At 45.8% G+C, this 27216-nt stretch overlaps 1 protein-coding gene across 1 annotated transcript in view; it reads left to right on the top strand.

Annotated features, from left to right (window-relative positions):
* Nucleotides 1–21872, top strand: part of LOC132828253 (CD9 antigen-like) — a 133634-nt gene extending 111762 nt beyond the window's left edge. The window contains exons 6-8 of the mRNA XM_060845225.1: nt 9520–9591; nt 10614–10697; nt 21629–21872. Of these exons, the coding sequence (XP_060701208.1) occupies nt 9520–9591; nt 10614–10697; nt 21629–21694 (222 nt within the window). The 3' untranslated portion in view covers nt 21695–21872. The remainder of the gene's footprint in view (nt 1–9519; nt 9592–10613; nt 10698–21628) is intronic.
* The last annotated feature ends 5344 nt before the right edge of the window (nt 21873–27216 follow it).

A 27216-nucleotide genomic window follows, 5' to 3' on the forward strand; every position in this document is an offset into this window, starting at 1 on the left:
ACTGCGATCTCCCACTCACTGACACACTGCTTTCTCACACTTACTGACACACTGCAGTCTCACTCACTGACACACTGCAGTCTCACTCAGACTGACACACTGCAGTATCACACTCACTGACACACTGTACTATCACACTCAATGACACCCTGCAGTCTTACACTCACTGACACATTACAGTCTTACACTCACTGACACACTGCAGTCTCACTCTCACCGACACACTGCTGTCTCACTCTCACTGATACACGTTTGTTGCACACTCGCTGACACACTTCAGTCTCACACAGGTCACACTGCAATCTCACATATAACACTGCAGTCTCGCACTCACTGACACAGTGCTGTCTCACTCTCACTGACACACTGCTGTTGCACACTCACTGATACACTTCAGTCACACTCTCACTGACACATTGCAGTCTTGCACTCACCTACACACTGCAGTCTCACTCACACTGACACTCTGTTGTCTCACTCTCACTGACACACTGCTGTCTCACTCTCACTGACACAGTGATATCTTACTCTCATTGACACACAGCTGTAGCACACTCACTGACACACTGCAGTCACACTCTCACGGACACACTGCAGTCTCGCACTCACTGACACACTGCAGTCACACTCTCACGGACACACTGCAGTCTCGCACTCACTGACACACTGCGGTCTCACTCACACTGACACTGCGTTCTCCCACTCACTGACACACTGGTGTCTCACTCTCATTGACACACTGCAGTCTCACACATGTCACACTGCAGTCTCACTCACACTGACACACTGCAGTCTCACACTCACTGGTACACGGCCGCCTCACCATCACCGACACACTGCAGTCTCACACTCACTGGCACACTGCAGTCACACACTCACTGACCACACTGCAGTCTCACTCACACTGATGCACTGCAGTCTCACTCACTGTCACAACGCAGTCACACTCACACTGACACACTGCAGCCTCACGCTCACCGACCCACTGCAGTCTCACACTTACCGACACACTGCAGTCTCACTCACTGACACACTGCTGTCTCACTTACACTGACACACTGCAGTCTCACAGTCACAATTCAGTCTCACTCACACTGAGACACTGCAGTCTCTCTCACACTGACACACTGCAGCCTCACTCACACTGACACACTGCAGACTCACTCACCGACACACTGCGGCCTCACTCACTGACCCACTGCAGACTCACAGTCACTAACACACTGCAATCTCTCACTCACTGCCATACTGGTGTCTCACTCTCACTGACACCCTGCAGTCTCACACATGTCACATTGCAGTCTCACACCCACTGACACACTGCAGTCTCACACTCACTGACACACTCCAGTCTCACGCTCACTGACATACTGCAGTCTCACTCTCACTGACACACTGCACCCTCAACCTCACTGACACCCTGCAGTCTCACTCTCACTGACACACTGCACCCTCAACCTCACTGACACCCTGCAGCCTCTCTCACACTGACGCACTGCAGTCTCACACTCTCTGATACACTGCAGTCTCACTCACCAACACACTGCAGTCTCACTCACACTGTTACACTGCAGCCTCACTCACACTGACGCACTGCAGTCTCATACTTTCTGATACACTGCAGTCTCACACTCCAGTCTCACACTCATTGACACACTGCAGTCACACACTCACTGACACACTGCAGTCACACACTCACTGACACACTGCAGTCGCACTCTCACTGACACACTGCAGTCTCACTCACACTGACGCACTGCAGTCTCACTCACTGTCACAACGCAGTCACACTCACACTGACACACTGTAGTCTCACACTCACTGACACACTGCACCCTCAACCTCACTGACGCCTTGCAATCTCACACTCACTGACACACTGCAGTCTCACTCACACTGATGCACAGTCACACTCACTGACACACTGCAGTCTCACTCACTGTCACAATGAGTCTCACACTCATTGACACACCGCTGTCTCACTCACCAACACACTGCAGTATCACTCACACTGTCACACTGCAGTTTCACCCACACTGACACCCTGCAGTCTCCCACTCACTGACACACTGCTTTCTCACACTCACTGACACACTGCAGTCTCACTCACTGACACACTGCAGTCTCACTCTCACTGACACACTGCAGTATCACACTCACTGACACACTGCAGTCTCACTCTCACTGACACACTGCAGTATCACCCTCACTAACGCCCTACTGTCTCACTCTCACTGACACACGTTTGTTGCACACTCGCTGACACACTTCAGTCTCACACAGGTCACACTGCAGTCTCACATATAACACTGCAGTCTCGCACTCACTGACACAGTGCTTTCTCACACTCACTGACACACTGCAGTCACACTCTCACTGACACACTGCAGTCTCACTCACACTGATGCACTGCAGTCTCACTCACTGTCACAACGCAGTTACACCCACACTGACACATTGCAGCCTCACGCTCACCGACCCACTGCAGTCTCACACTTACCGACACACTGCAGTCTCACTGTCACAATTCAGTCTCACTCACACTGACACACTGCAGTCTCACTTACTGACACACTGCAGTCTCTCTCACACTGACACACTGCAGCCTCACTCACACTGACACACTGCAGTCTCACTCACTGACACACTGCTGTCTCACTTACACTGACACACTGCAGTCTCACTTACTGACACACTGCAGTCTCTCTCACACTGACACACTGCAGCCTCACTCACACTGACACACTGCAGCCTCACTCACTGACACACTGCAGTCTCACTCACTGACACACTGCAGACTCACTCACACTGACACACTGCAGACTCACTCACCGACACACTGTAGCCTCACTCACTGACCCACTGCAGTCTCACACTCACTGACATACTGCACCCTCAACCTCACTGACGCCTTGCAATCTCACACTCACTGACACACTGCAGTCTCAATCACACTGACGCACAGTCTCACTCACTGACACACTGCAGTCTCACTCACTGACACACTGCAGTCTCACTCACTGACACACTGCAGACTCACTCACACTGACACACTGCAGACTCACTCACCGACACACTGTAGCCTCACTCACTGACCCACTGCAGTCTCACACTCACTGACATACTGCACCCTCAACCTCACTGACGCCTTGCAATCTCACACTCACTGACACACTGCAGTCTCAATCACACTGACGCACAGTCTCACTCACTGACACACTGCAGTCTCACTGTCGCAATGAGTCTCACACTCATTGACACACCGCAGTCTCACTTACCAACACACTGCAGTCTCACTCAATGTCACACTGCAGTCTCACCCACACTGACACCCTGCAGTCTCCCACTCACTGACACACTGCTTTCTCACACTCACTGACACACTGCAGTATCACACTCAATGACACCCTGCCGTCTCACTCTCACTGACACACTACAGTCTCACACTCACTGACACACTGCAGTCTCACTCTCACTGATACACGTTTGTTGCACACTTGCTGACACACTTCAGTCTCACACAGGTCACACTGCAGTCTCACATATAACACTGCAGTCTCGCACTCACTGACACAGTGCTGTCTCACTCTCACTGACACACTGCTGTTGCACACTCACTGACACACTTCAGTCACACTGTCACTGACACATTGCAGTCTTGCACTCACCTACACACTGCAGTCTCACTCACACTGACTCTCTGCTGTCTCACACTCACTGACACACTGCTGTCTCACTCTCACTGACACAGTGATATCTTACTCTCATTGACACACAGCTGTAGCACACTCACTGACACACTGCATTCACACTGTCACTGACACACTGCTGTCTCACTCTCACTGATACACGTTTGTTGCACACTCGCTGACACACTTCAGTCTCACACAGGTCACACTGCAATCTCACATATAACACTGCAGTCTCGCACTCACTGACACAGTGCTGTCTCACTCTCACTGACACACTGCTGTTGCACACTCACTGATACACTTCAGTCACACTGTCACTGACACATTGCAGTCTTGCACTCACCTACACACTGCAGTCTCACTCACACTGACACTCTGCTGTCTCACTCTCACTGACACACTGCTGTCTCACTCTCACTGACACAGTGATATCTTACTCTCATTGACACACAGCTGTAGCACACTCACTGACACACTGCAGTCACACTCTCACGGACACACTGCAGTCTCGCACTCACTGACACACTGCGGTCTCACTCACACTGACACTGCGATCTCCCACTCACTGACACACTGCTTTCTCACACTTACTGACACACTGCAGTCTCACTCACTGACACACTGCAGTCTCACTCAGACTGACACACTGCAGTATCACACTCACTGACACACTGTACTATCACACTCAATGACACCCTGCAGTCTCACTCTCACTGACACATTACAGTCTTACACTCACTGACACACTGCAGTCTCACTCTCACTGACACACTGCTGTCTCACTCTCACTGATACACGTTTGTTGCACACTCGCTGACACACTTCAGTCTCACACAGGTCACACTGCAATCTCACATATAACACTGCAGTCTCGCACTCACTGACACAGTGCTGTCTCACTCTCACTGACGCACTGCTGTTGCACACTCACTGATACACTTCAGTCACACTGTCACTGACACATTGCAGTCTTGCACTCACCTACACACTGCAGTCTCACTCACACTGACACTCTGCTGTCTCACTCACACTGACACTCTGCTGTCTCACTCTCACTGACACACTGCTGTCTCACTCTCACTGACACAGTGATATCTTACTCTCATTGACACACAGCTGTAGCACACTCACTGACACACTGCAGTCACACTCTCACGGACACACTGCAGTCTCGCACTCACTGACACACTGCGGTCTCACTCACACTGACACTGCGATCTCCCACTCACTGACACACTGCTTTCTCACACTTACTGACACACTGCAGTCTCACTCACTGACACGCTGCAGTCTCACTCAGACTGACACACTGCAGTATCACACTCACTGACACACTGTACTATCACACTCAATGACACCCTGCAGTCTCACTCTCACTGACACTGCGATCTCCCACTCACTGACACACTGCTTTCTCACACTTACTGACACACTGCAGTCTCACTCACTGACACACTGCAGTCTCACTCAGACTGACACACTGCAGTATCACACTCACTGACACACTGTACTATCACACTCAATGACACCCTGCAGTCTTACACTCACTGACACATTACAGTCTTACACTCACTGACACACTGCAGTCTCACTCTCACTGACACACTGCTGTCTCACTCTCACTGATACACGTTTGTTGCACACTCGCTGACACACTTCAGTCTCACACAGGTCACACTGCAATCTCACATATAACACTGCAGTCTCGCACTCACTGACACAGTGCTGTCTCACTCTCACTGACACACTGCTGTTGCACACTCACTGATACACTTCAGTCACACTGTCACTGACACATTGCAGTCTTGCACTCACCTACACACTGCAGTCTCACTCACACTGACACTCTGTTGTCTCACTCTCACTGACACACTGCTGTCTCACTCTCACTGACACAGTGATATCTTACTCTCATTGACACACAGCTGTAGCACACTCACTGACACACTGCAGTCACACTCTCACGGACACACTGCAGTCTCGCACTCACTGACACACTGCAGTCACACTCTCACGGACACACTGCAGTCTCGCACTCACTGACACACTGCGGTCTCACTCACACTGACACTGCGTTCTCCCACTCACTGACACACTGGTGTCTCACTCTCATTGACACACTGCAGTCTCACACATGTCACACTGCAGTCTCACTCACACTGACACACTGCAGTCTCACACTCACTGGTACACGGCCGCCTCACCATCACCGACACACTGCAGTCTCACACTCACTGGCACACTGCAGTCACACACTCACTGACCACACTGCAGTCTCACTCACCCTGATGCACTGCAGTCTCACTCACTGTCACAACGCAGTCACACTCACACTGACACACTGCAGCCTCACGCTCACCGACCCACTGCAGTCTCACACTTACCGACACACTGCAGTCTCACTCACTGACACACTGCTGTCTCACTTACACTGACACACTGCAGTCTCACAGTCACAATTCAGTCTCACTCACACTGAGACACTGCAGTCTCTCTCACACTGACACACTGCAGCCTCACTCACACTGACACACTGCTGTCTCACTCACACTGACACACTGCAGACTCACTCACCGACACACTGCGGCCTCACTCACTGACCCACTGCAGACTCACAGTCACTAACACACTGCAATCTCTCACTCACTGCCATACTGGTGTCTCACTCTCACTGACACCCTGCAGTCTCACACATGTCACATTGCAGTCTCACACCCACTGACACACTGCAGTCTCACACTCACTGACACACTCCAGTCTCACGCTCACTGACATACTGCAGTCTCACTCTCACTGACACACTGCACCCTCAACCTCACTGACACCCTGCAGTCTCACTCTCACTGACACACTGCACCCTCAACCTCACTGACACCCTGCAGCCTCTCTCACACTGACGCACTGCAGTCTCACACTCTCTGATACACTGCAGTCTCACTCACCAACACACTGCAGTCTCACTCACACTGTTACACTGCAGCCTCACTCACACTGACGCACTGCAGTCTCATACTTTCTGATACACTGCAGTCTCACACTCCAGTCTCACACTCATTGACACACTGCAGTCACACACTCACTGACACACTGCAGTCGCACTCTCACTGACACACTGCAGTCTCACTCACACTGACGCACTGCAGTCTCACTCACTGTCACAACGCAGTCACACTCACACTGACACACTGTAGTCTCACACTCACTGACACACTGCACCCTCAACCTCACTGACGCCTTGCAATCTCACACTCACTGACACACTGCAGTCTCACTCACACTGATGCACAGTCACACTCACTGACACACTGCAGTCTCACTCACTGTCACAATGAGTCTCACACTCATTGACACACCGCTGTCTCACTCACCAACACACTGCAGTATCACTCACACTGTCACACTGCAGTTTCACCCACACTGACACCCTGCAGTCTCCCACTCACTGACACACTGCTTTCTCACACTCACTGACACACTGCAGTCTCACTCACTGACACACTGCAGTCTCACTCTCACTGACACACTGCAGTATCACCCTCACTAACGCCCTACTGTCTCACTCTCACTGACACACGTTTGTTGCACACTCGCTGACACACTTCAGTCTCACACAGGTCACACTGCAGTCTCACATATAACACTGCAGTCTCGCACTCACTGACACAGTGCTTTCTCACACTCACTGACACACTGCAGTCACACTCTCACTGACCACACTGCAGTCACACTCTCACTGACACACTCCAGTCTCACACTCACTGACACACTGCAGTCACACTCTCACTGACACAGTGCAGTCTCACTCACACTGATGCACTGCAGTCTCACTCACTGTCACAACGCAGTTACACCCACACTGACACACTGCAGCCTCACGCTCACCGACCCACTGCAGTCTCACACTTACCGACACACTGCAGTCTCACTGTCACAATTCAGTCTCACTCACACTGACACACTGCAGTCTCACTTACTGACACACTGCAGTCTCTCTCACACTGACACACTGCAGCCTCACTCACACTGACACACTGCAGCCTCACTCACTGACACACTGCAGTCTCACTCACTGACACACTGCTGTCTCACTTACACTGACACACTGCAGTCTCACTTACTGACACACTGCAGTCTCTCTCACACTGACACACTGCAGCCTCACTCACACTGACACACTGCAGCCTCACTCACTGACACACTGCAGTCTCACTCACTGACACACTGCAGACTCACTCACACTGACACACTGCAGACTCACTCACCGACACACTGTAGCCTCACTCACTGACCCACTGCAGTCTCACACTCACTGACATACTGCACCCTCAACCTCACTGACGCCTTGCAATCTCACACTCACTGACACACTGCAGTCTCAATCACACTGACGCACAGTCTCACTCACTGACACACTGCAGTCTCACTGTCGCAATGAGTCTCACACTCATTGACACACCGCAGTCTCACTTACCAACACACTGCAGTCTCACTCAATGTCACACTGCAGTCTCACCCACACTGACACCCTGCAGTCTCCCACTCACTGACACACTGCTTTCTCACACTCACTGACACACTGCAGTATCACACTCAATGACACCCTGCCGTCTCACTCTCACTGACACACTACAGTCTCACACTCACTGACACACTGCAGTCTCACTCTCACTGATACACGTTTGTTGCACACTTGCTGACACACTTCAGTCTCACACAGGTCACACTGCATTCTCACATATAACACTGCAGTCTCGCACTCACTGACACAGTGCTGTCTCACTCTCACTGACACACTGCTGTTGCACACTCACTGACACACTTCAGTCACACTGTCACTGACACATTGCAGTCTTGCACTCACCTACACACTGCAGTCTCACTCACACTGACTCTCTGCTGTCTCACACTCACTGACACACTGCTGTCTCACTCTCACTGACACAGTGATATCTTACTCTCATTGACACACAGCTGTAGCACACTCACTGACACACTGCAGTCACACTCTCACAGACACACTGCGGTCTCACTCACACTGACACTGCGATCTCCCACTCACTGACACACTGGTGTCTCACTCTCATTGACACACTGCAGTCTCACACATGTCACACTGCAGTCTCACACTCACTGATACACTGCATTCTCACGCTCAATGACACACTGCAGTCTCACTTACTGTCACACTGCAGTCTCACTCACACTGATACACTGCAGTCTCACTCACACTGACACACTGCAGTCTCACACTCACTGGTACATGGCCACCTCACCATCACCGACACACTGCAGTCTTGCTCACACTGACACACTGCAGTCTCCCACTCACTGACACACTGCAGTCTCACTCACACTGACAGGCTGCACTCTCACATTCACCAACACACTGCAGTCTCATTCACTGTCACACTGCAGTCTCACACTCACTGACACACTGCAGTCTCTCACCCACTGACTCACTGCAGTCTCACACTCACAGACATACTGCAGTCTCACCCTCACTGACACACTGCAGTCTCACCCTCACTGACACACTGCAGTCTCCCTCTCACTGACACATTGCAGTATTTCTCTCACTGACACAATGCAGTCTCACACTCACTGACACACTTCAATCTCACTCTCACAGTCACCATGTAGTGTTGCACTCACTGACACTAAGTAGACTCACCTTGTCACTCTTCAATCTCGCCTTCACTTACCCATTTCAGTCTCACTCCCAATAATGGACAATGTTCAGTTCCAACTTACTAAAGTGTTCTCTGCAGTCTTACACGCATTCCTGATGTTAAGTGATATATTTTGTCATGTTTCCCTCTCTGTCTAGTTGCAGTGCTGTGGAGACTCATTCCCGGACCCTGTTGTGCAGTATCTCTGTCCGACATTGCAAGTATCTGCAGTGAGTGCCATGTTTTAAGCTGACTTCTAGATATAATTCTTTCTTCACTTGCCTATTCTTGCAAGGTGTCAGTGACCCTTTCCTACAAACTCTGATACTGAGCTCTAATGTTCTGTCCCCTGGACCTTCCAAAGTAAAGCAATTAGTGGAAGCTATTCCATCTATTTACATCTTTCAGTCCTTCATCAAATCTGCTGGAAATCCTCTTTCCAAATCTGAATGGATATTTTCAAATTAACTTGATCAGAGATGCATGACACCTTCTAGAGCAGGATGGGACTTGAACCTGAGACCTCTGGCTCAGAGATAAGGTCACTACCACTATACCAGAAGACCCCTCCATTCTGAGTAATAGTGCTTCCTAAATAAACTTCACCTGACGGTAGGCAATGTTTGTGCTTTGCTATTGAGCAATAGGTTCATAGTTGTATTGCCATGGTTACAGACAGGAATAAGCCATTTGTTTCCACGTATCCTTTCATCGGTCTCACCAATGTTATTCTCATTGCCATTCATGAAACTGAATTGAGTGTTAAGACAGAGTCTGAGCTGAGGGTTGTACACCCTACAGTATTCACTTTGTATTGGTCCCTGGAGACTGTTCAGCAGTCGATCAGAGCTCACCGTGGCTCAGTACTAACGTGATGTCTGAGAAAGAACATTGCGTTTTGTACACCACTCCAGCTGATAATCCGAACTGGGATTTCAGTAAAATATAGAGACAGACTTGCACTGTTGGAGGTGCCATTCAGCTGAGGTTGACTTGTACTCTACCTCGCATGTCAATATCCCAATCTGCTATTATCAGAAAGAGCAGGGAGTTCTTGCTATCCTACTCAATAATTACCTCAAAGAACACAACTAAAATATCCTTCAGGGAAGGAAACTAGGAACACTTTGGGAAATTGTTTTTGTATTATAAAATCGCTTATTCACTGATATCTGTGAAAATATGCTACTTTCTTCCAACTTCTGATTCCTATCACTGAGATCGGAAATCCTTCCTATTATTGCCCCCACAGAACTGCACTTCGAAATTAAAGGAATTTTTCAACTCAAAGCTATACATGATTGGAGTGGTCGGAATTGGGATCGCGGGAATAATGGTAAGTGACATTGACTCCCTCTCCTGGTCTGTGGAAAGCAGCTGTATTTAGCTAGTCCAGATGGTCTACAGGATCAAAGGTTTCTGCTCCAGAGTGTATGGCCAGTCTGATGATCTCATTTTGATGTTTTGTCAAACTGACAAATAAATTGAAGCCCCTGAGGCTAGCACCAAGATTTAGCTAAAGGTTTAGCTAAACGCTGTATGAAGTTTATGTAAATAACATTAAACATTAAGTAATAATAGAGACATAGTGACAGACATTTAATAGATATTTCCGAATACCCAGAATAAATCCAGAGATGTGCAGGTTAGGTGAATTGGCCAAGCTAAATTGCCTATGGTGTTCAGGGATATGTAGGCTAGGTGGGTTAGCCAAGGGATATGCACATTGACAGGGTGAGAAGTGGAGAGTGGATCTGAGTGAGATGCTCTGCAGAGGTTCAGTGTGGACCCGATGGGCCGAATGGCCTAATTCCACACTGGAGGAATTCTATGACTCAATGAAGTATGTTTCAAATATAAAGAAAAATTCCATGGAGAGAGCCCACCACCTGTGCTTATCTAAAAAATGGTAAAGGAAAACATCAAACTGAAAGGGAAAAAAGAACATATAGAACATAGAACAGTACAGCACAGAACAGGCCCTTCAGCCCACGATGTTGTGCTGACCACTGATCCTCATGTATGCACCCTCAAATTTCTGTGACCATATGCATGTCCAAGAGTCTCTTAAATGTCCCCAATGACCTTGCTTCCACAACTGCTGCTGGCAACGCATTCCATGGTCTCACAACTCTCTGTGTAATGAACCCGCCTCTGACATCCCCTCTATACTTTCCTCCAACCAGCTTAAAACTATGACCCCTCATGTTAGTCATTTCTGCCCTGGGAAATAGACTCTGGCTATCCACTCTATCTATGCCTCTCATTATCTTGTATACCTCAATTAGGTCCCCTCTCTTCCTCCTTTTCTCCAATGAAAACGTCTGAGCTCAGTCAACCTCTCTTCACAAGATAAGCCCTCCAGTCCAGGCAGCATCCTGGTAAACCTCCTCTGAACCCTCTCCAAAGCATCCACATCTTTCCAAAATAGGGCAACCAGAACTGGACACAGTATTCCAAATGCGGTCTAACCAAAGTTTTATAGAGCTGCACAAGATCTCACGACTTTTAAACTCAATCCCCCTGTTAATGAAAGTCAAAACACCATATACTTTCTTAACAACCCTGTCCACTTGGGTGGCCATTTTAAGGGATCTATGTACCTGCACACCAAGATCCCTCTGTTCCTCCACACTGCCAAGAATCCTATCCTTAATCCTGTACTCAGCTTTCAAATTCAACCTTCCAAAATGCAACACCTCGCATTTATCCAGGTTGAACTCCATCTGCCACCTCTCAGCCCATCTCTGTATCCTGTCAATGTCCCGCTGCACGCTACAACAGCCCTCTATACTGTCATCGACACCTCCAACAATTGTGTTGTCTGCAAACTTGCTAACCCATCCTTCAATCCCCTCATCCAAGTCATTAATAAAAATTACAAACAGTAGAGGCCCATGGACAGAGCCCTGTGGAACACAATGCACCACAGACTTCCAGGCAGAATATTTTGCTTCTACTACCACTCGCTGTCTTCTGTTGGCCAGCCAATTCTATATCCAGACAGCTAAGTTCCCCTGTATCCCATTCCTCCTGACCTTCTGAATGAGTCTACCATAGGGAACCTTATCAAATACCTTGCTGAAGTCCGTATACACCACATCCACAGCTCGACCCTCATCAACTTTTCTAGTCACATCCTCAAAGAACTTGATATAATTGTATAAAAGGTGAGTAGGAGGCCAGATGACTGGAAAGAAAATAAAGAATTGCAGAGAACAACTAACATTGATGGGGGACTCCACAAACATAGGCAGAAGTGAGGACTGCAGATGCTGGAAATCAGAGTCCAGATCAGACTGGTATGGGAAAAGCACAGCAGGTCAGGCAACATCTGAGGACCAAGAAAATTGATGTTTCAGGCAGAAGCCCTTCATCAGGAATGGAGGCAGGGAGCCTGCAGAGTGGAGAGATAAATGTGGGGAGGGAGGCTGGGGGTGCTGGATGGGGGATGTTTGTGGAGTCCTCAATAATGGGTGGGGTGGGAGAACAGCACATCAGAGGAAAAGATAAGGCTAAAGCATTTGGAAAACTCTTCAGCCAGAAGTGCCCAAGTGGATGCTTCATTTCGGCCTCTTCCTGTGGTTCCCAGCATCATGTTCATCAACAGAGACAGTCAGTCTACTAGCCAGTCATGCAGTAAACCACATATTGGAATTGTAATCTTTGTAAGCATAGAATCCAGGCTGTATATGTATGTCTGAGATGTCCTGTCAGTGTACATAGTTGTTAATAAACTTCTGAATATCTGATTCAATACAAATGCAATTCTGTAGTTTATATTACATGGGCTGACAAGATGCGCATAAAGATGCAAACAAGTGATTGCATTGATGTGAAATGATTCATTTTGATCGGAAAAACATGGGAGAAAATATAAAATAAAGGAAACAACTGTAATGGGGGTGCAGAAGTACATCAGCCATTTAAAGTGTCAGACATCACAGTCTTCAGCCAATTTGATTCCCTTCATGTGATATCAAGGAACAGTTGGAGACTGGATACTGCAAAGGCTATGGGCCCTGACAACATTCCGGCAATAGTGCTGAAGACTTGTGTTCCAGAACTTGCCACATTCCTGGCCAAGCTGTTCCAGTACAGTTTTAACACAAACATCTATCAATGATGTGATAACTGTCCAAGTATGTCCAATACAGAAAAGGCAAGACATATTCAACCCAGACAATTACTGCCCCGTCAGTCTACTCTGGGTCATCAGTAAAGTGATAGAAGGTGGCAACAACAGTGTCATCAAGCAGCACCTACTAAGCAATAGTCTGCTCAGTGACACCCAGTTTGGGTTCTGCCAGGGTCACTCAGTTCCTGACCTTATTATGGCCTTGCTTCAAACATAGAAAAAGAGAAGCGAACTCTGGAGGTGAGGTGGGAGTGACAGTCCTTGACATTCAATTGCATTCAACTGAGTGTGGCATCAAGGAGCCCTAGTAAAACTGGAATTAATGGGTATCGGATACAAACTGTCTGTGGGTTGGAGTGATAGAGTCATACAGCAGGGAAACAGACTCTTTGGTCCAACCAGTCCATGCCGAACATGATCCCAAACCAAGGGGAGTCTAGATTAGAGTGGTGCTGGAAAAGCACAGCAGGTTAGGCAGCATCCGAGGAGCAGGAAAATCGATGTTTTGGGCAAAAGCCCTTCATCAGGAATAGAGCCAGGCTGCCTGCAGAGTGGAGAGATAAAAAAACTTTTCAACCATGATCCCAAACCAAATCAGTCCCACCTGCATGCTCCTGACCCATATCCGTCCAAACCTTTCCTATTCATATATCCATCCAAAAGTCTTTTAAACATTGTAATTGTATCTGCATCATGTATATAGTTGTGAATAAACTTCTGGACATCTGATTCAATACAAATCCAACTCTGTAGTCTGTTATATGGGCTTACAAGATGCATACAAAGATGGAGGCAAGTGATTACATCAGTGTGAAATGATTCATTTTGATCAGAAAAACCTGAAGAGAGAACATACAATAAAGGATTTGACCCTAAAGTCTGTTCAGAAGCAGAGCAACCTCGATGTATATGTACACAAATCTTTTAAGGTGTCAGACAGACTAAGAAATCAGATACTGCAAACAGTATTCTGTCCTTTGTTAATAGGAGCACACTGTCCGGAAAGAGGTCATCCACCCCATCAAGTCTACAGCAACCCTTTAAAGAACATCCCACCCTATCCCCATAATCTCACACTTTATACCATGGCAAACCCACCTAGCCTGCACAATTTACAATGGCTAACCTCAAATCTTCAGAATGTGTAAAGAAATGAGAGCACCCAGGAGAAACCCACATAGACGCAGGGAGAATGTGCAACCTCCACGCAGACAGTGGTCTGAGGCTAGAATGGAACCCAGGTCCCTGGCGCTGTGAGGCACAGTGCTCCCCACTGAGCCACTGTGTCACTCTAGTGCAGTTCTGGCACGCACATTTGGAAGGATAAAAAGATAAATACAATGCAGAAAAGATTCATGAAAGTGATTCTGGGAATGAGGATCTTCAGTGACGAGGATAGATTATGGAATTTGGGAATGTTTCCTTGGAGAAGAGAATGTTAGGAAGAGATTTGACAAAGGTATTCAAAATCATGACATGAACTCTCCAGCTCAGTGAGCAAACCTATATCCAAAAACATGACATGTCTTGGATAGAGTAGATAAGGAGATACTGTTCCTGTTGGTGGAAAACTCAAAAATGTGAGGATACCAATTTATTAGATGAGATGACTTACAGTGTGGAAACAGGTCCTCCGGCGCAACAAGTTCCACACCGACACGCAACTCACCCAGACCCATTCCCCTACATTTACCCTGCCCCTAACATGGCCTATTCACCCAAGCTGCACATTTTTTGGACTGTGGGAGGAAGCCAAAGCACCCGGAGGAAACCCACGCAGACATGGGGAGGATGTGCAAACTCCACACAGAGGCCTGAGGCCGGAATTGAACCCGGGTCTCTGGGCTGTGAGGCAGCAGTGCTAAACACCGTGCTGCCCGATTTTAAGATGTTTGGAAAAAGAAGCAATGGTGACATGAGCAAGATGGGGAGAGGCAGTGGAGAGATGTGAGAGGAATTGCCCTTTCCACTGGCCAGAATGGACAGGACAGGCTGAATGGCCTAATTGAGGTCTTATCTATTGTATGGTTCCAATATAATCTTTCAAAATATAATGTGATGATGCTATGGCTTTAAGAGGTGTATTTTGTCCTTTTGTTGTGAAGAGATGTTGAGACAGAAGTGGTGAATAATCTGTTCCAAGACAATAAAGTAAGCAGCTTGTGAGGCCTTGGGTTTTTTTTAAAAGTTGGAACAATAGAAAGGGTAGGACCAGGATTTCAGTTTAACTTTCAGAACCTGTTGGAATTTAGAAGCTGCTGTACATCTCTCTGTGCTGCAACAAACCTCTTGAGTTCTCTCTCGTTCTCTCACTATTTCACTCTCTCGTTCTCTCACTATTTCACTCTCTCGTTCTCTCTCTCTGAGTTTTCTCATGATGTTCTTTCCTCCTGGACTGGACAATTGCATTGAGACAATCTATTCTATTGAATTTGCCTTTACCAAGGGTGTGCTTATGGAATGTTACTATATTGGAACAGTTGCTGTTCTGTCAGGTTTTCCAATAGAGTTGAGTTATTTCAATTCTTCTTTCTTTTATTTATATTTTACCTGTAATGTAAGAATAAAGTGTATTTTGCTTCAATCCTGATAGTTTGACCAACCAAATTGCATCCAGAACAGAACACCTTACCCTTGCCTTTAAAAATCAGAAAAAGTTGGGATTCAGACTACCTTCTTAAAATATTTTTATGGAGGTTGGTCTCGCCCATAACAATGAAAATGAATGTGTGTGCTGTTAACTGCATAGCATCAGGATGGATGTTAAATTGAAAAAAGAATGAATAGTGATGAGTACTTTTTCAGGCTGGAAAGAAGTGTACTTCTGAATCTTATATGACAGACCTGGACTTAGGTGGGTAAGGTAGCATTTAAATATTTGCCAGTGATTCAAACTCAGAAAGGTAGTGTAACCATGAGGAGGCTAATAATATACTATAAGAGGAGAGAGGCTGCTGAAGAAACAGAGAGCAAATAAAGGTTCATGAAAGAAGTGAGAAGTAATACAATAACAGTGGAAGGAGAATGGGGCGACACAACATGATTTAAATGGCACAATTTAAAATCTTTGAGGGTGATAGTCAAATAGGATCCTTGATTTATTTATTGATACATAGGCTACAAAAGCAAGATAAAAGCTTTATAAACTACTAGTTGATCTCAGCTAGAAAATTATTGTCACTCACATGAAGAGATGTGTAAAAACTTTGGAGAGGGTCAAAACGATTTCTGGGAATATTTCCAGGAATGAGGGAATTCAGTTACAGGAATCAAATTGAAGGAGAGAAAAGCAGGTAGTGATTTATTGGAGTTGGCAAAACTCCTTTATAGTTTTGATGGGAGTAAATAAGAAGTAATGTTTTGGCAACAGATCAGCAGTGGGCGGAAATTGAGATGTGTGAGGAAAGTTTTCTACACAGAGGAAGGTAGGTGCCTGGAATGCACTGCCAGGGGATGTGGTAGGAGTAAATATAATAGCCACATTTAGGAGGCATTTCCATGAAGAGGCAGGGAATAGAGGGATATGGACCAGGCGCAAGCAGATGGGATTACTTTAAAATGGCATCATGCTTGATACAGACACGGTGGGTGAAAAGGCCTGTTCCTGTGCTGTACTGTTCTATGTTCTTTAAATGACTGGAAAAGAGCTAATAACGCTCCATGCTGAAACCTTATTCCACACAAGTTGCTGTAATCTGGCTGCACAAATGTCGTGGGAGGACATCCTATAATGACATTCAAGACAGAATTAGATATAAACCTACAGTCACAGAAAGAGGCCATTTATGTGGTCATTTCCATTGTTAGCCCTTTTCCTCAGCAATTCTGTACATCTTTAACTTTTCAGTATCTGGCTGTGGTTAATGACGGCATCAGCTTGCAGCACCTCAGGCTGAGGGTTCCAGATTCTGATAACACTCAGTGAGAAAGAATATCTCACCTTCCCTTTCATTACCCAATGATTTACGTTCATGATCTCTGATTATTGACCTACTTACCACTGGAAATAATTTTTCTCCATCAATTTCATCAAAACCTGATATCAGGCAAAAGCTTTGATTTATCTCCTTTGTCTACCCCAAGGAGTGTGGTCCAGACCTTTCACTCTCTCCTCATAACTGAAGTTCTTCATCCCTTGTCACCCCCAGTAAACTTTTCCTGCACACTCTCTAAAGCCATTGCTCTAGCACCAGCTGAGCCTAGCTGCTGATTGATACAGGTCCAGCATCTTTCTTTGCTTTTATATTCAATCCCTCCCTTATAAACCCAAGAGAACAGCTTGTACTTGGAAAACTTAGAACAGAGCCCAACATTAGATGTGATTCCACAATTGGATGGCACATAGAATCACAAAGTCATACAGACATACAGCACAGAAACAAACCCCTTCAGTTAACCAGTCCATGCTGACCATAATCCCAAACTGAACTAGTCCCACCTGCCTGCACCTGGCCCATATCCCTCCAAACCTTTCCTATTCACGCACTTATCCAAATGTCTTTTAACAGTATAATTGTGCCGACATCCATCTCTTCCTCAGTAAGTTCATTCCACACACGAACCACCCTCTGAGTAAAAAGTTTGCCCTTCATGTCTTTTTTAAACCTGCCTCCTCTCTCACCTTAAAAACATTCCCACTAGTCTTGAAATCCCCCGCCCCCTAGGGAAAAAACACCTACCATTTACCTCATCAATCCACCTCATTATTTTATAAACTTCTATAAGGTCATCTCTCAACCTCCTCTGCTCCAGTGAATAAAATCCCAGCTTATCTATCTTGTCCTTATAACTCAAACCTTCCGTACCTGGCAACATTCTGGTAAATCTCTCTCCAGCTTAATCATATCCTTTCTATAAGAGGGAGACCAGAATTGGACACTGTACTCCAGAAGAGGCCTCACCAATGTCCTGTACAACCTCAGCATAACATCGCACCTCCTATTATTAAAGGCTCCAGCAATGAAGGCAAGCATGCTAAACACCTTTTTAATCATCCTGTCTATGTGTGATGCAAACATCAAAGAATTATATACCTGTGCCCCTAAGTCCATATGTTCTACAACACTACTCAAGGGTTAAAAAGTGTGGAGCTGGAAAAGCACAGCCGCTCAGGCACGAGCAGGAGAATTGATGTTTCAGGCATAAGCCCTTCATCCTGATGGCCCTACCGTTAATTGTATTTTTCCTACCCCTGTTTGTTGTACCAAAAAACAATGCCTCACATTGATCCAGATTGAACTCTATCTGCCATAACCCTGAGTGTGCTAAGAATTATACTAACCACTAGTTTAAGATAGTCAGTCAGGCATGCAATGTTGCTCATTTATACTGATTCAGATGCAAATTCTCTGCAAATAGAAAAATGAGCACAGGGAGCATGTCTTTCTCAATTAAACAGAAGTTTGAAGGACACTATTCTGTGATACGTTTCTCAAATTTCCCCTTGACTAATAAAAGTCAATCTACCTGTTTAGAAATAGAAACGAGCTTGGGAAATATTTATTCCTTGGTGAATGACAATATCTCAGCCAATTAGAGTCTATTTGCCAACCAATCAGCACTCTTTTTTTACCATGAGGTATAAATTATTCGTCCCTTTAAATTTGGTATTCTTGTTTCTGTCCTGATTTGAACAAAATGAGAAAGTTTTGACAGTTTTCTTTCAGCAAAAACAAATCTTTTTATTTAAACATCATAGCAACTTCTGCTGCTGTCCTTAAGGATTTGTTTTTAAATAAAAGATTTAATAGCAAAGCATATGGAAAACAGTGACAAGTCTGACAGAGTCAGTATGGATTTGTGAAAGGGAAAGCATGCTTAACAAATCTGCTGGAAATTTCGAGGATGTAGCTAGGATAGCTGATAAGGAGGAAGTCAGTTGATGTGGTTAGAAGGCATGCAGTAATGTCCAGTATAGGAGATTAGCATGTAAACTCAAAGCATATCGGATTGGGGGTAGTGTACTGACAAAGATAGAGTGGTTGGTAGAACAGGAAACAAAGAGTAGAAATGAAGGGGTCACTTTCTGAATAACAGCCAGTGACCAGTGGGAATATGCAGGGATCAATGTTTGGTGGCACAGTAGCTCAGCCATTAGCACTGCTGCCACACAATGCCAGGGGCCCTGGTTCGATTCCATCCTTGGATGACTGTGTGGAGTTTCCACATTCTCCACGTGTCTGCGTGAATTTCTTCTAGGTGCTGTGATTTCCTCCCTCAGTCCAAAGGTGTGCATGTTAGGTGGCCATGCTAATTGTCTATAGTGTCCATGGATATGTAGGCTAGGTGGATTAGCCATGGGAAATGCAGGGTTCCAGGGATAGGGTACGGGGTGTCTGCTGTTGGTGCGGAAGGTTGGAGCAGACTCAATGGGCTGAAAGGCCTGCCCCACACATAGGGATTCTATGACCCAAGTTTTTCACAATGTCTCTGAGTTTGCAAATGACACAGAGCTGGGTGGGAGGGTGAACTGAGATGGGAGGGTGAAGTACAATGTGATGTGGGTATTCTTGCAACCCAGTCACTGAAAGTAAGCATGCAGATGCAGCAGGTGGTGAAGAAGGTAGATGGTCTGTTGGCCTTCATTGTGAGAGGATTCAAGTACAGGAGCAGGGATGTCTTCCTGCAAATGTACAGGACCTTTGTGAGACCACACCTGAAAATTGTGTACGGATTCGGTTACCTTACTTGAATTTTCACAATGGTGGACTTTATACCGCCCTATTCTTGTTTTGAACATAAATAGCATGTTTATTTCCCAGTCTGCACATGTAATCTCAGTACTGCTGTTACCGTGCTAACGTTTCCAGCTGACTCCTTTCTGCTGCAATGCTCTGTGAGGATCACTGAAGATTTCTTTCACTGGCTGTAAGCAGCAACAAAACTTTCCGTTGCTTTTCCCTCATGAAGTTCAAATTGAAGTGCTTGCTTTTTTGAGCGAAGAAACAAATCAATTTAAAAAAATCAAAGACCCTTTGAACTAAGGGTTCACCCTGAATCATTATCTCTGTGATAACATGGCATATTAAGGATCAATTCAAATGCAAATGCATAAAATATTCTTTGATTCTGCAACCCATAGGAATAATTGATACTTCTAATGGAAATCATTGTTCTCTCTCCAGATTTCTAAGCTCTGTTGCATGACAAGAGACAGATCATTCATTGTTCAACCTTCTTTCTCATGAATTCTGACCTTCCAAGGTTACCTTCTAAGTTTAGTCAATTCCAAACTTATTTGTATTGCATTTACTTCAGGGTTGCTCATCGAGTTAGACCCCATCTACCACCCCCTGAGGAAAAGAACAGGAAGTGACTTCACCACAGGAAATAACATCATCACAGGAAATGATATCACCAGCCCAAAGAAACCCAAACCTATAAATAGAAAGTAGGAATTTTCAGCATTGCTTTGCGTGAGGTCCACTGAAAATGTTACCTATTAAGGTAACGAAATGTCTAGAAATGAATCTTTCAGCTCAGCGAGCAAACCTACATCCAAAACCTCAACCTGAGCTACAAATCTTCTCAAAACTCATTAAGGGTTTCTTATCTGTTTATCAAACAGACTCCCCCATTTGTCTACAGTTAAAGTTTTAATTCTATAAACTAAAAGTTACTTTGTAAAATATATGTATAATGAACCAGACTTTCACAGTACATCTACCCATATTAATCCTCCCAAGTGCACTCTCTGAATTAGCTCCATTTGCATGCTCCTGGCTACTTCACTCTTCTGTCTGTCAGCCTGAAGCCTTAAATAATCTCACCACACTCTATTATAAATTTTGTATCATCTGCAAACTTTATAACGCTGCTGCTTACACTTGACATCGGTCATTTGTAAGAAAGAAAAGGGCTTGAGCAGAAAGGATTAAGTGCATTGGGAGGGTGCCTGTGATTAGTTAGATAACCTTATCAAAGGGCTGGCACAGTTCATAATGAGCTGCATGGCCTCTCACTGGGTGATAACAGCCTATTTTCTGTTGATTTTAGTGCATTGTCAGTTTGTTGAAGAGTTTATTGCCAGAGCTCTGTTGTCCTTTGCTGTGACATTTGGAATTTTGCATGAACTGATTTAATTTTCTGCTTCCCACCGCTGATTTGATTAATGTTGTGTTTTTTGACAGATATTTGGGATGATCTTTAGTATGGTTCTGTGCTGTGCGATTCGGAATTCACGGGATGGGATGTGACATTGGAACAATCACAGAGACTCGTCCAACACTATTTGCACCTTTTTAATTGGAAAGCAATCCAATGCCTAGTTGCTTGTTGGTTAATTTAAGTAGATACCAAATATTTTTCTGTATCGTGGACTGGTTCTCATTCTTGTAATGCTTCAATTATTTTACATAAACTTGTGAAAATTCATTGCAATTGCTTTAAACAAAGACACTAAATATCTAGTGTCTTTTGAATACACTGGTTGACTGGGTGGAACTGCACACTGACTTGGATACACAGAGGTCTGGTTGCCATTTTGGTGAGGCCTGTTTACACATTCAGGCCTGGTTACAGTGAGGCCAAATTACAATCCCTTGATAGCTGGAAATCCACTAATTTGAAACATAATTACCAGTTCAGTGAGGCCAGTTTAACCATAGCACCAGGTTACCAGATCAGTGAGGCCTGGTTACCAGTGAAGCCAAGTTAACAGTTCACTGTGGCCTGATTAAGAATTCAATGATGACTAGTTACTAGTTCACTGAGGCCTGTTAACGAATTCATGAGGCCCATACTGACTTGGTATAGCCCAGTTACACTCTGTAGTCCTATAATTGGACATCAAATTGCAAAAAAAAAGACTGTTTTTCTTATAGTATTTTTAATGTAATAAGCTAAAACATTCCAAGGTATTTCACAGGAACTTGAGAAAACAAACATGACACTGAGCCACATCAGAAGATATTGGATAATCAAAAGCTGAGTCAAAGAGATAAGTTGTAAGATTGTCTTATATGAGGAACATGTGATGTAGAGTTGAGAGGTGGAGAGTGGGAATTGGGCCACACAAAACTGAAGGCAAGGTCACTGAAAGTGGAATGTTTAAAGTCAGAGATCAAATTAGATTACTTACAGTGTGGAAACAGGCCCTTCGGTCCAACAAGTCCACACCGGCCCTCCGAAGAGCAACCCATCCAGACCCATTCGCCTACATTTACCCCTTCACCTAACACTACGGGCAATTTAGCATGGCCAATTCACCTGACCTGCACATATTTGGACTGTGGGAGGAAACTGGAGCACCCAGAGGAAACCCACACAGACACGGGGAGAATGTGCAAACTCCACACGGACAGATGCCTGAGGCAGGAATTGAACCCGGGTCTCTGGCACTGTGAGGCAACAATGCTAACCACTGTGCCACTGCGTTGCCCACAAGAAGCCAGAGTTACAAGAGTACAGAGGTCTTAAATTAAGTGCGGGAAAAACTCAGCAGATTTTTAAAAATTGTTTATTCATGGAATGTGGGCATCACTGGCTAAGACACCATTTATTATACATCTCTGATGCCCAGATGGCACACAAACGTCAACCACATTGTTGTGGGTCTGGAGTCACATGTAGGTAAGGTTAGCTTTTTCTTTCCCTAAAGGGCATTAGTGAACCAGATGGGTTTTCTGACAATAGTTTCATGGTTATCATTAAACTCTTCATTCCAGTTTTTTAAATTGAATCAAATTCCATGACATGATTTAATCCAATGTCCCAATCACATTACTTCGGTTTTGGACTAATAATCTATGGATAATAACACTAGACTATCACCATGTCTGGCACTATCTGTGGAGAGAGCAACAGAGTTAACATTTCAAGGCCAGTATGCTTTCTTTGGAGATCAGAGTATGGCTCAATATGGAGATAAGGAGGGATGAAGTCATTGAAGAGTTTGAACAACAAGTTTGGGAATTTTGAAAATCAGATATTGCCTGATCCAGCTCAGAGGTTAATAATGGAGTAGGAGTTAAGGCATGGGTAGGCACGACATCAAGCTTTACAGAGGGAAGGAAATGAGAGACTGGCCAGAAGTGTGTTGGGATGGTCAAGCTTGAAGGTAACAAAGACCTGAAGGAGGCTACAAGGAGGGCAATGTAACAAATGTAGAAATTGATGCTTTTAGTGAAGATAAGTTTAGAAGCTCATCCTGGGGTCAAATATGACACCAAAGTTATGAGCACATTGGTTTAGTGTCAGACACTTACCAGGAATGATGGGATTTGGAGTGGGAAGAGAACCTTTTCATCTTCCCCCGAATTAATTGATGAGATTTCTGTCCTGGAGAAGTAGTCTGATAATTTAACAACAGATAATGGAGCAGGAGAAGGAAAAGAACTGGAAATGTTACTGTGGTTATGATTGGACAAATGTTAGAATCTAAATCATGTTATGGCAGAGCTTTTAAAATCAGTCAGTATGGGTTCAGGAAGGGGCAATTTTGTTCTTTGAGGAGGTAAACAAAATGGATAAAGAGGACCCGGTAGCTATCATATATTTAGATTTCCAAAAGGTGTACATTCATGTAGGGCTACTTAGTAACATAAAATTCCATGGTGCTAGAGGTACTGTATTAGACAGACAGTTGGGATCAGGGAGACATGTTTCAGGATGACAACCATGGAGAATGACAGGGATCAGTGCTGGGGTCACAATTATTTACAATATATATTAGATTAGATTACTTACTGTGTGGAAACAGGCCCTTCAGCCCAACAAGTCCACACCGATCCTCCGAAGAGCAACCCACCCAGACCCACTCCCCTATATCTAACACTGCAAGCAATTTAGCATGGCCAATTCACCTAACCTGCACATCTTTGGACTGTGGGAGGAAACCAGAGCAAACCCACGCAGACACGGGGAGAATGTGTCTGAACAGACAGTTGCCTGAGGCAGGAATTGAACCTGGATCTCTGGTACTGTGAGGCAGCAGTGTTAACCATTGTGCCACCATGCTGTTAATCGCTTGGAAGAGGAAAGTCACATTTGTGGATGACACTAAGATAGGTAGGAAGGATGACAATGAAGAGTCTACAGGGAGCCGTAGGCACTAACCCCGCAAATGGAATCTAACATGGAAATGTGAGAATATACACTGACAGGAAGAAGAGAAGAACTGAATATTATTTAAATGGAAAGAGCTCCAGCCAGAGAGATTTTGGTGTCCTCATACGCAAATCGCAAAAGCCAGCAAGTAATGGGGCTGACCAATGCAATTTGAGCATTTATTTCAAAGAGAATGGAGTATTGCTAAAGCTATAAGAGGCACTGGTCAGACCACAGCTGGAATGGTTTGAAAAGTTTTGACCCTGTCGTTTAAGCAAAGATATACTGGCATTGGAGACAATGCAGAGAAGGTTCACTGAGTTGTTCTGGATATGAAGGGATATTCTATGTGGAGTGGCTGAGTAAGTTGGGCCTGTGCTCATTGGAATTTAGAAGAATGAGAGGTGACCCGATTAAAATATGTAAAATTCTTTGAGGACTTGACAGGGTAGGCGTGGAAAGTTTGTTTCCCCTTGAGGGAGAGGATATTATCTCAGAGTAAGGGATTGCACATTTAAAACAGGCAATCTGTAGAATTCTTTACTGCAGCCGGCTGGAGAGGTTGGGTCATGAAATATATTTCAGGCTGACTTGGACAGGGTTTTAATCAGGAAGAAAATCTAGGCTTATTTAGAAAAGGCAGGAAAATGGAGTTGAGTATTTTTAGATCAACTATGATTTCATTGATGAGTGAAGCAGACACATTATGTCCTACTACTGATTTTACATCTTCTGATCTGTGGTGTAATGATGGTGGTGGGGAGGCTCCCAGCCAGCTGGACCACAGTGAGACGTGTATTAAGATGATGGCACCATGGAAGGGCCAAGGTTGCAGAAGGTTGGGAAGGAACATTGTTCTTTGTCACAGTTGCAACAGACAACATGATGGTTGTGAATGTGAGAATGTGAGGTTGAGGGTTTCAGAGTGAGTGTACGAAGGTGAGTGAACATGAAGGTGAGGGTGATAGTGGAGGTGGGTGTGTCAGGGTGTGAGGGTGAGTGTGATAGTGGAGGTGAGGGTGCGAGAGTGAGCATGAGAGTGGAGGTGAGTATGATAATGGAGGTGAGTGTGTGAGGGTGAGTCTGATAATGGAGGAGAGTGTGATAGTGGAGGTGAGTGTGTGAGGGTGAGTGTGATAGTGGAGGTGAGTGTGATAGTGGGGGTGAGTGTGTGAGTGTGGGATGGTGAGTGTGATAGTGGGGGTGAGTGTGTGACGGTGAGTGTGATAGTGGAGGTGAGTGTGTGAGGGTGTGATGGTGAGTGTGATAGTGGAGGTGAGTGTGTGAGGGTGTGATGGTGAGTGTGATAGTGGGAGTGAGTGTCTGAGGGTGTGATGGTGAGTATGATAGTGGAGGTGAGTGTGTGACGGTGAGTGTGATAATGGAGGTGAGTGTGTGAGGATGAGTGTGTGGTGGTGCATTTGATAGTGGAAGTGAGTGTGTGAAGGTGATTGTGATAGTGGAGGTGAGTGTGTGAGGGTGTGATGGTGAGTGTGATAGTGGAGGTGAGTGTGTGAGGGTGTGATGGTGAGTATGATAGTGGAGGTGAGTGTGTGACGGTGAGTGTGATAATGGAGCTGAGTGTGTGAGGGTGAGTGTGATAGTGGAGGCATGTGTGCGAGGGTGAGTGTGATAGTGGAGGCGAGTGTGCAAGGGTGTGATGGTGAGTTGTGGTAGTGGCGGTGAGTGTGTGAAGGTGAGTGTGATAGTGGAGTGAGTGTGTGATGGTGTGATGGTGAGTGTGATAGTGGAGGTGAGTGTGTAAGGGAGAGTGTGATAATGCAGGTGACTGTGTGAGGGTGTGATGGTGAGTGTGATAGTGGAGGTGAGTATGTAGGGTGTGATGGTGAGAGTGATAGTGGAGGCATGTGTGCGAGGGTGAGTGTGATAGTGGAGTGAGTGTGTGGGGGTGTGATGGTGAGTGTGATAGTGGAGGTGATTGTGTGAGGGAGGGTGTGATAATGTAGGTGACTGTGTGAGGGTGTGATGGTGAGTGTGATAGTGGAGGTGAGTGTGTGAGGGTGAGTGTGATAGTGGAAGAGAGGGTGTGAGGGTGAGTGTAATAGTGGGGGTGAGTGTGTGAGGGTGTGATGGTGAGTGTGATAGTGGAGGTGAGTGTGTGAGGGTGAGTGTGATAGTGGAGGTGAGTGTGTGAGGGTGTGATGGTGAGTGTGATAGTGGAGGTGAGTGTGTGATGGTGAGTGTGATAGTGGGGGTGAGTTTGCGAGGGTGAGTGTGATTGTGGCGGTGAATGTGTGAGGGTGTGAAGGTGGGATGGTGAATGTGATAATGGAGGTGAGTGTGTGAGGGTGAGTGATAGTGGAGGTGAGTGTGTGAGGGTGAGTGTGATAGTGGAGGTGAGCGTGTGAAGGTGTGATGGTGAGTGTGATAGTGGAGGTGAGTGTGTGAGGGTGTGAGGGTGAGTATGATAGTGGAGGTGTATGTGTGAGGGTGCGATGGTGAGTGTGATAGTGGGGGTGAGTTTGTGAGGGTGAGTGTGGTACTGGAGGTGAGTGTGTGAAGTTGTGTTGGTGAGGGGGATAGTGGAGGTGAGTGTGTGAGGGTGAGTGTGATAGTGGATGTGAATATATGAGGGTGTGATGGTGAGTGTGATAGTGGAGGTGAGTGTGTGGTGCTGCAAGTCATAGTGGAGGTGAGTGTGTGAGGGTGA

This window comes from Hemiscyllium ocellatum, chromosome 26, assembly GCF_020745735.1.
Source record: "Hemiscyllium ocellatum isolate sHemOce1 chromosome 26, sHemOce1.pat.X.cur, whole genome shotgun sequence".
NCBI lineage: Eukaryota > Metazoa > Chordata > Chondrichthyes > Orectolobiformes > Hemiscylliidae > Hemiscyllium > Hemiscyllium ocellatum.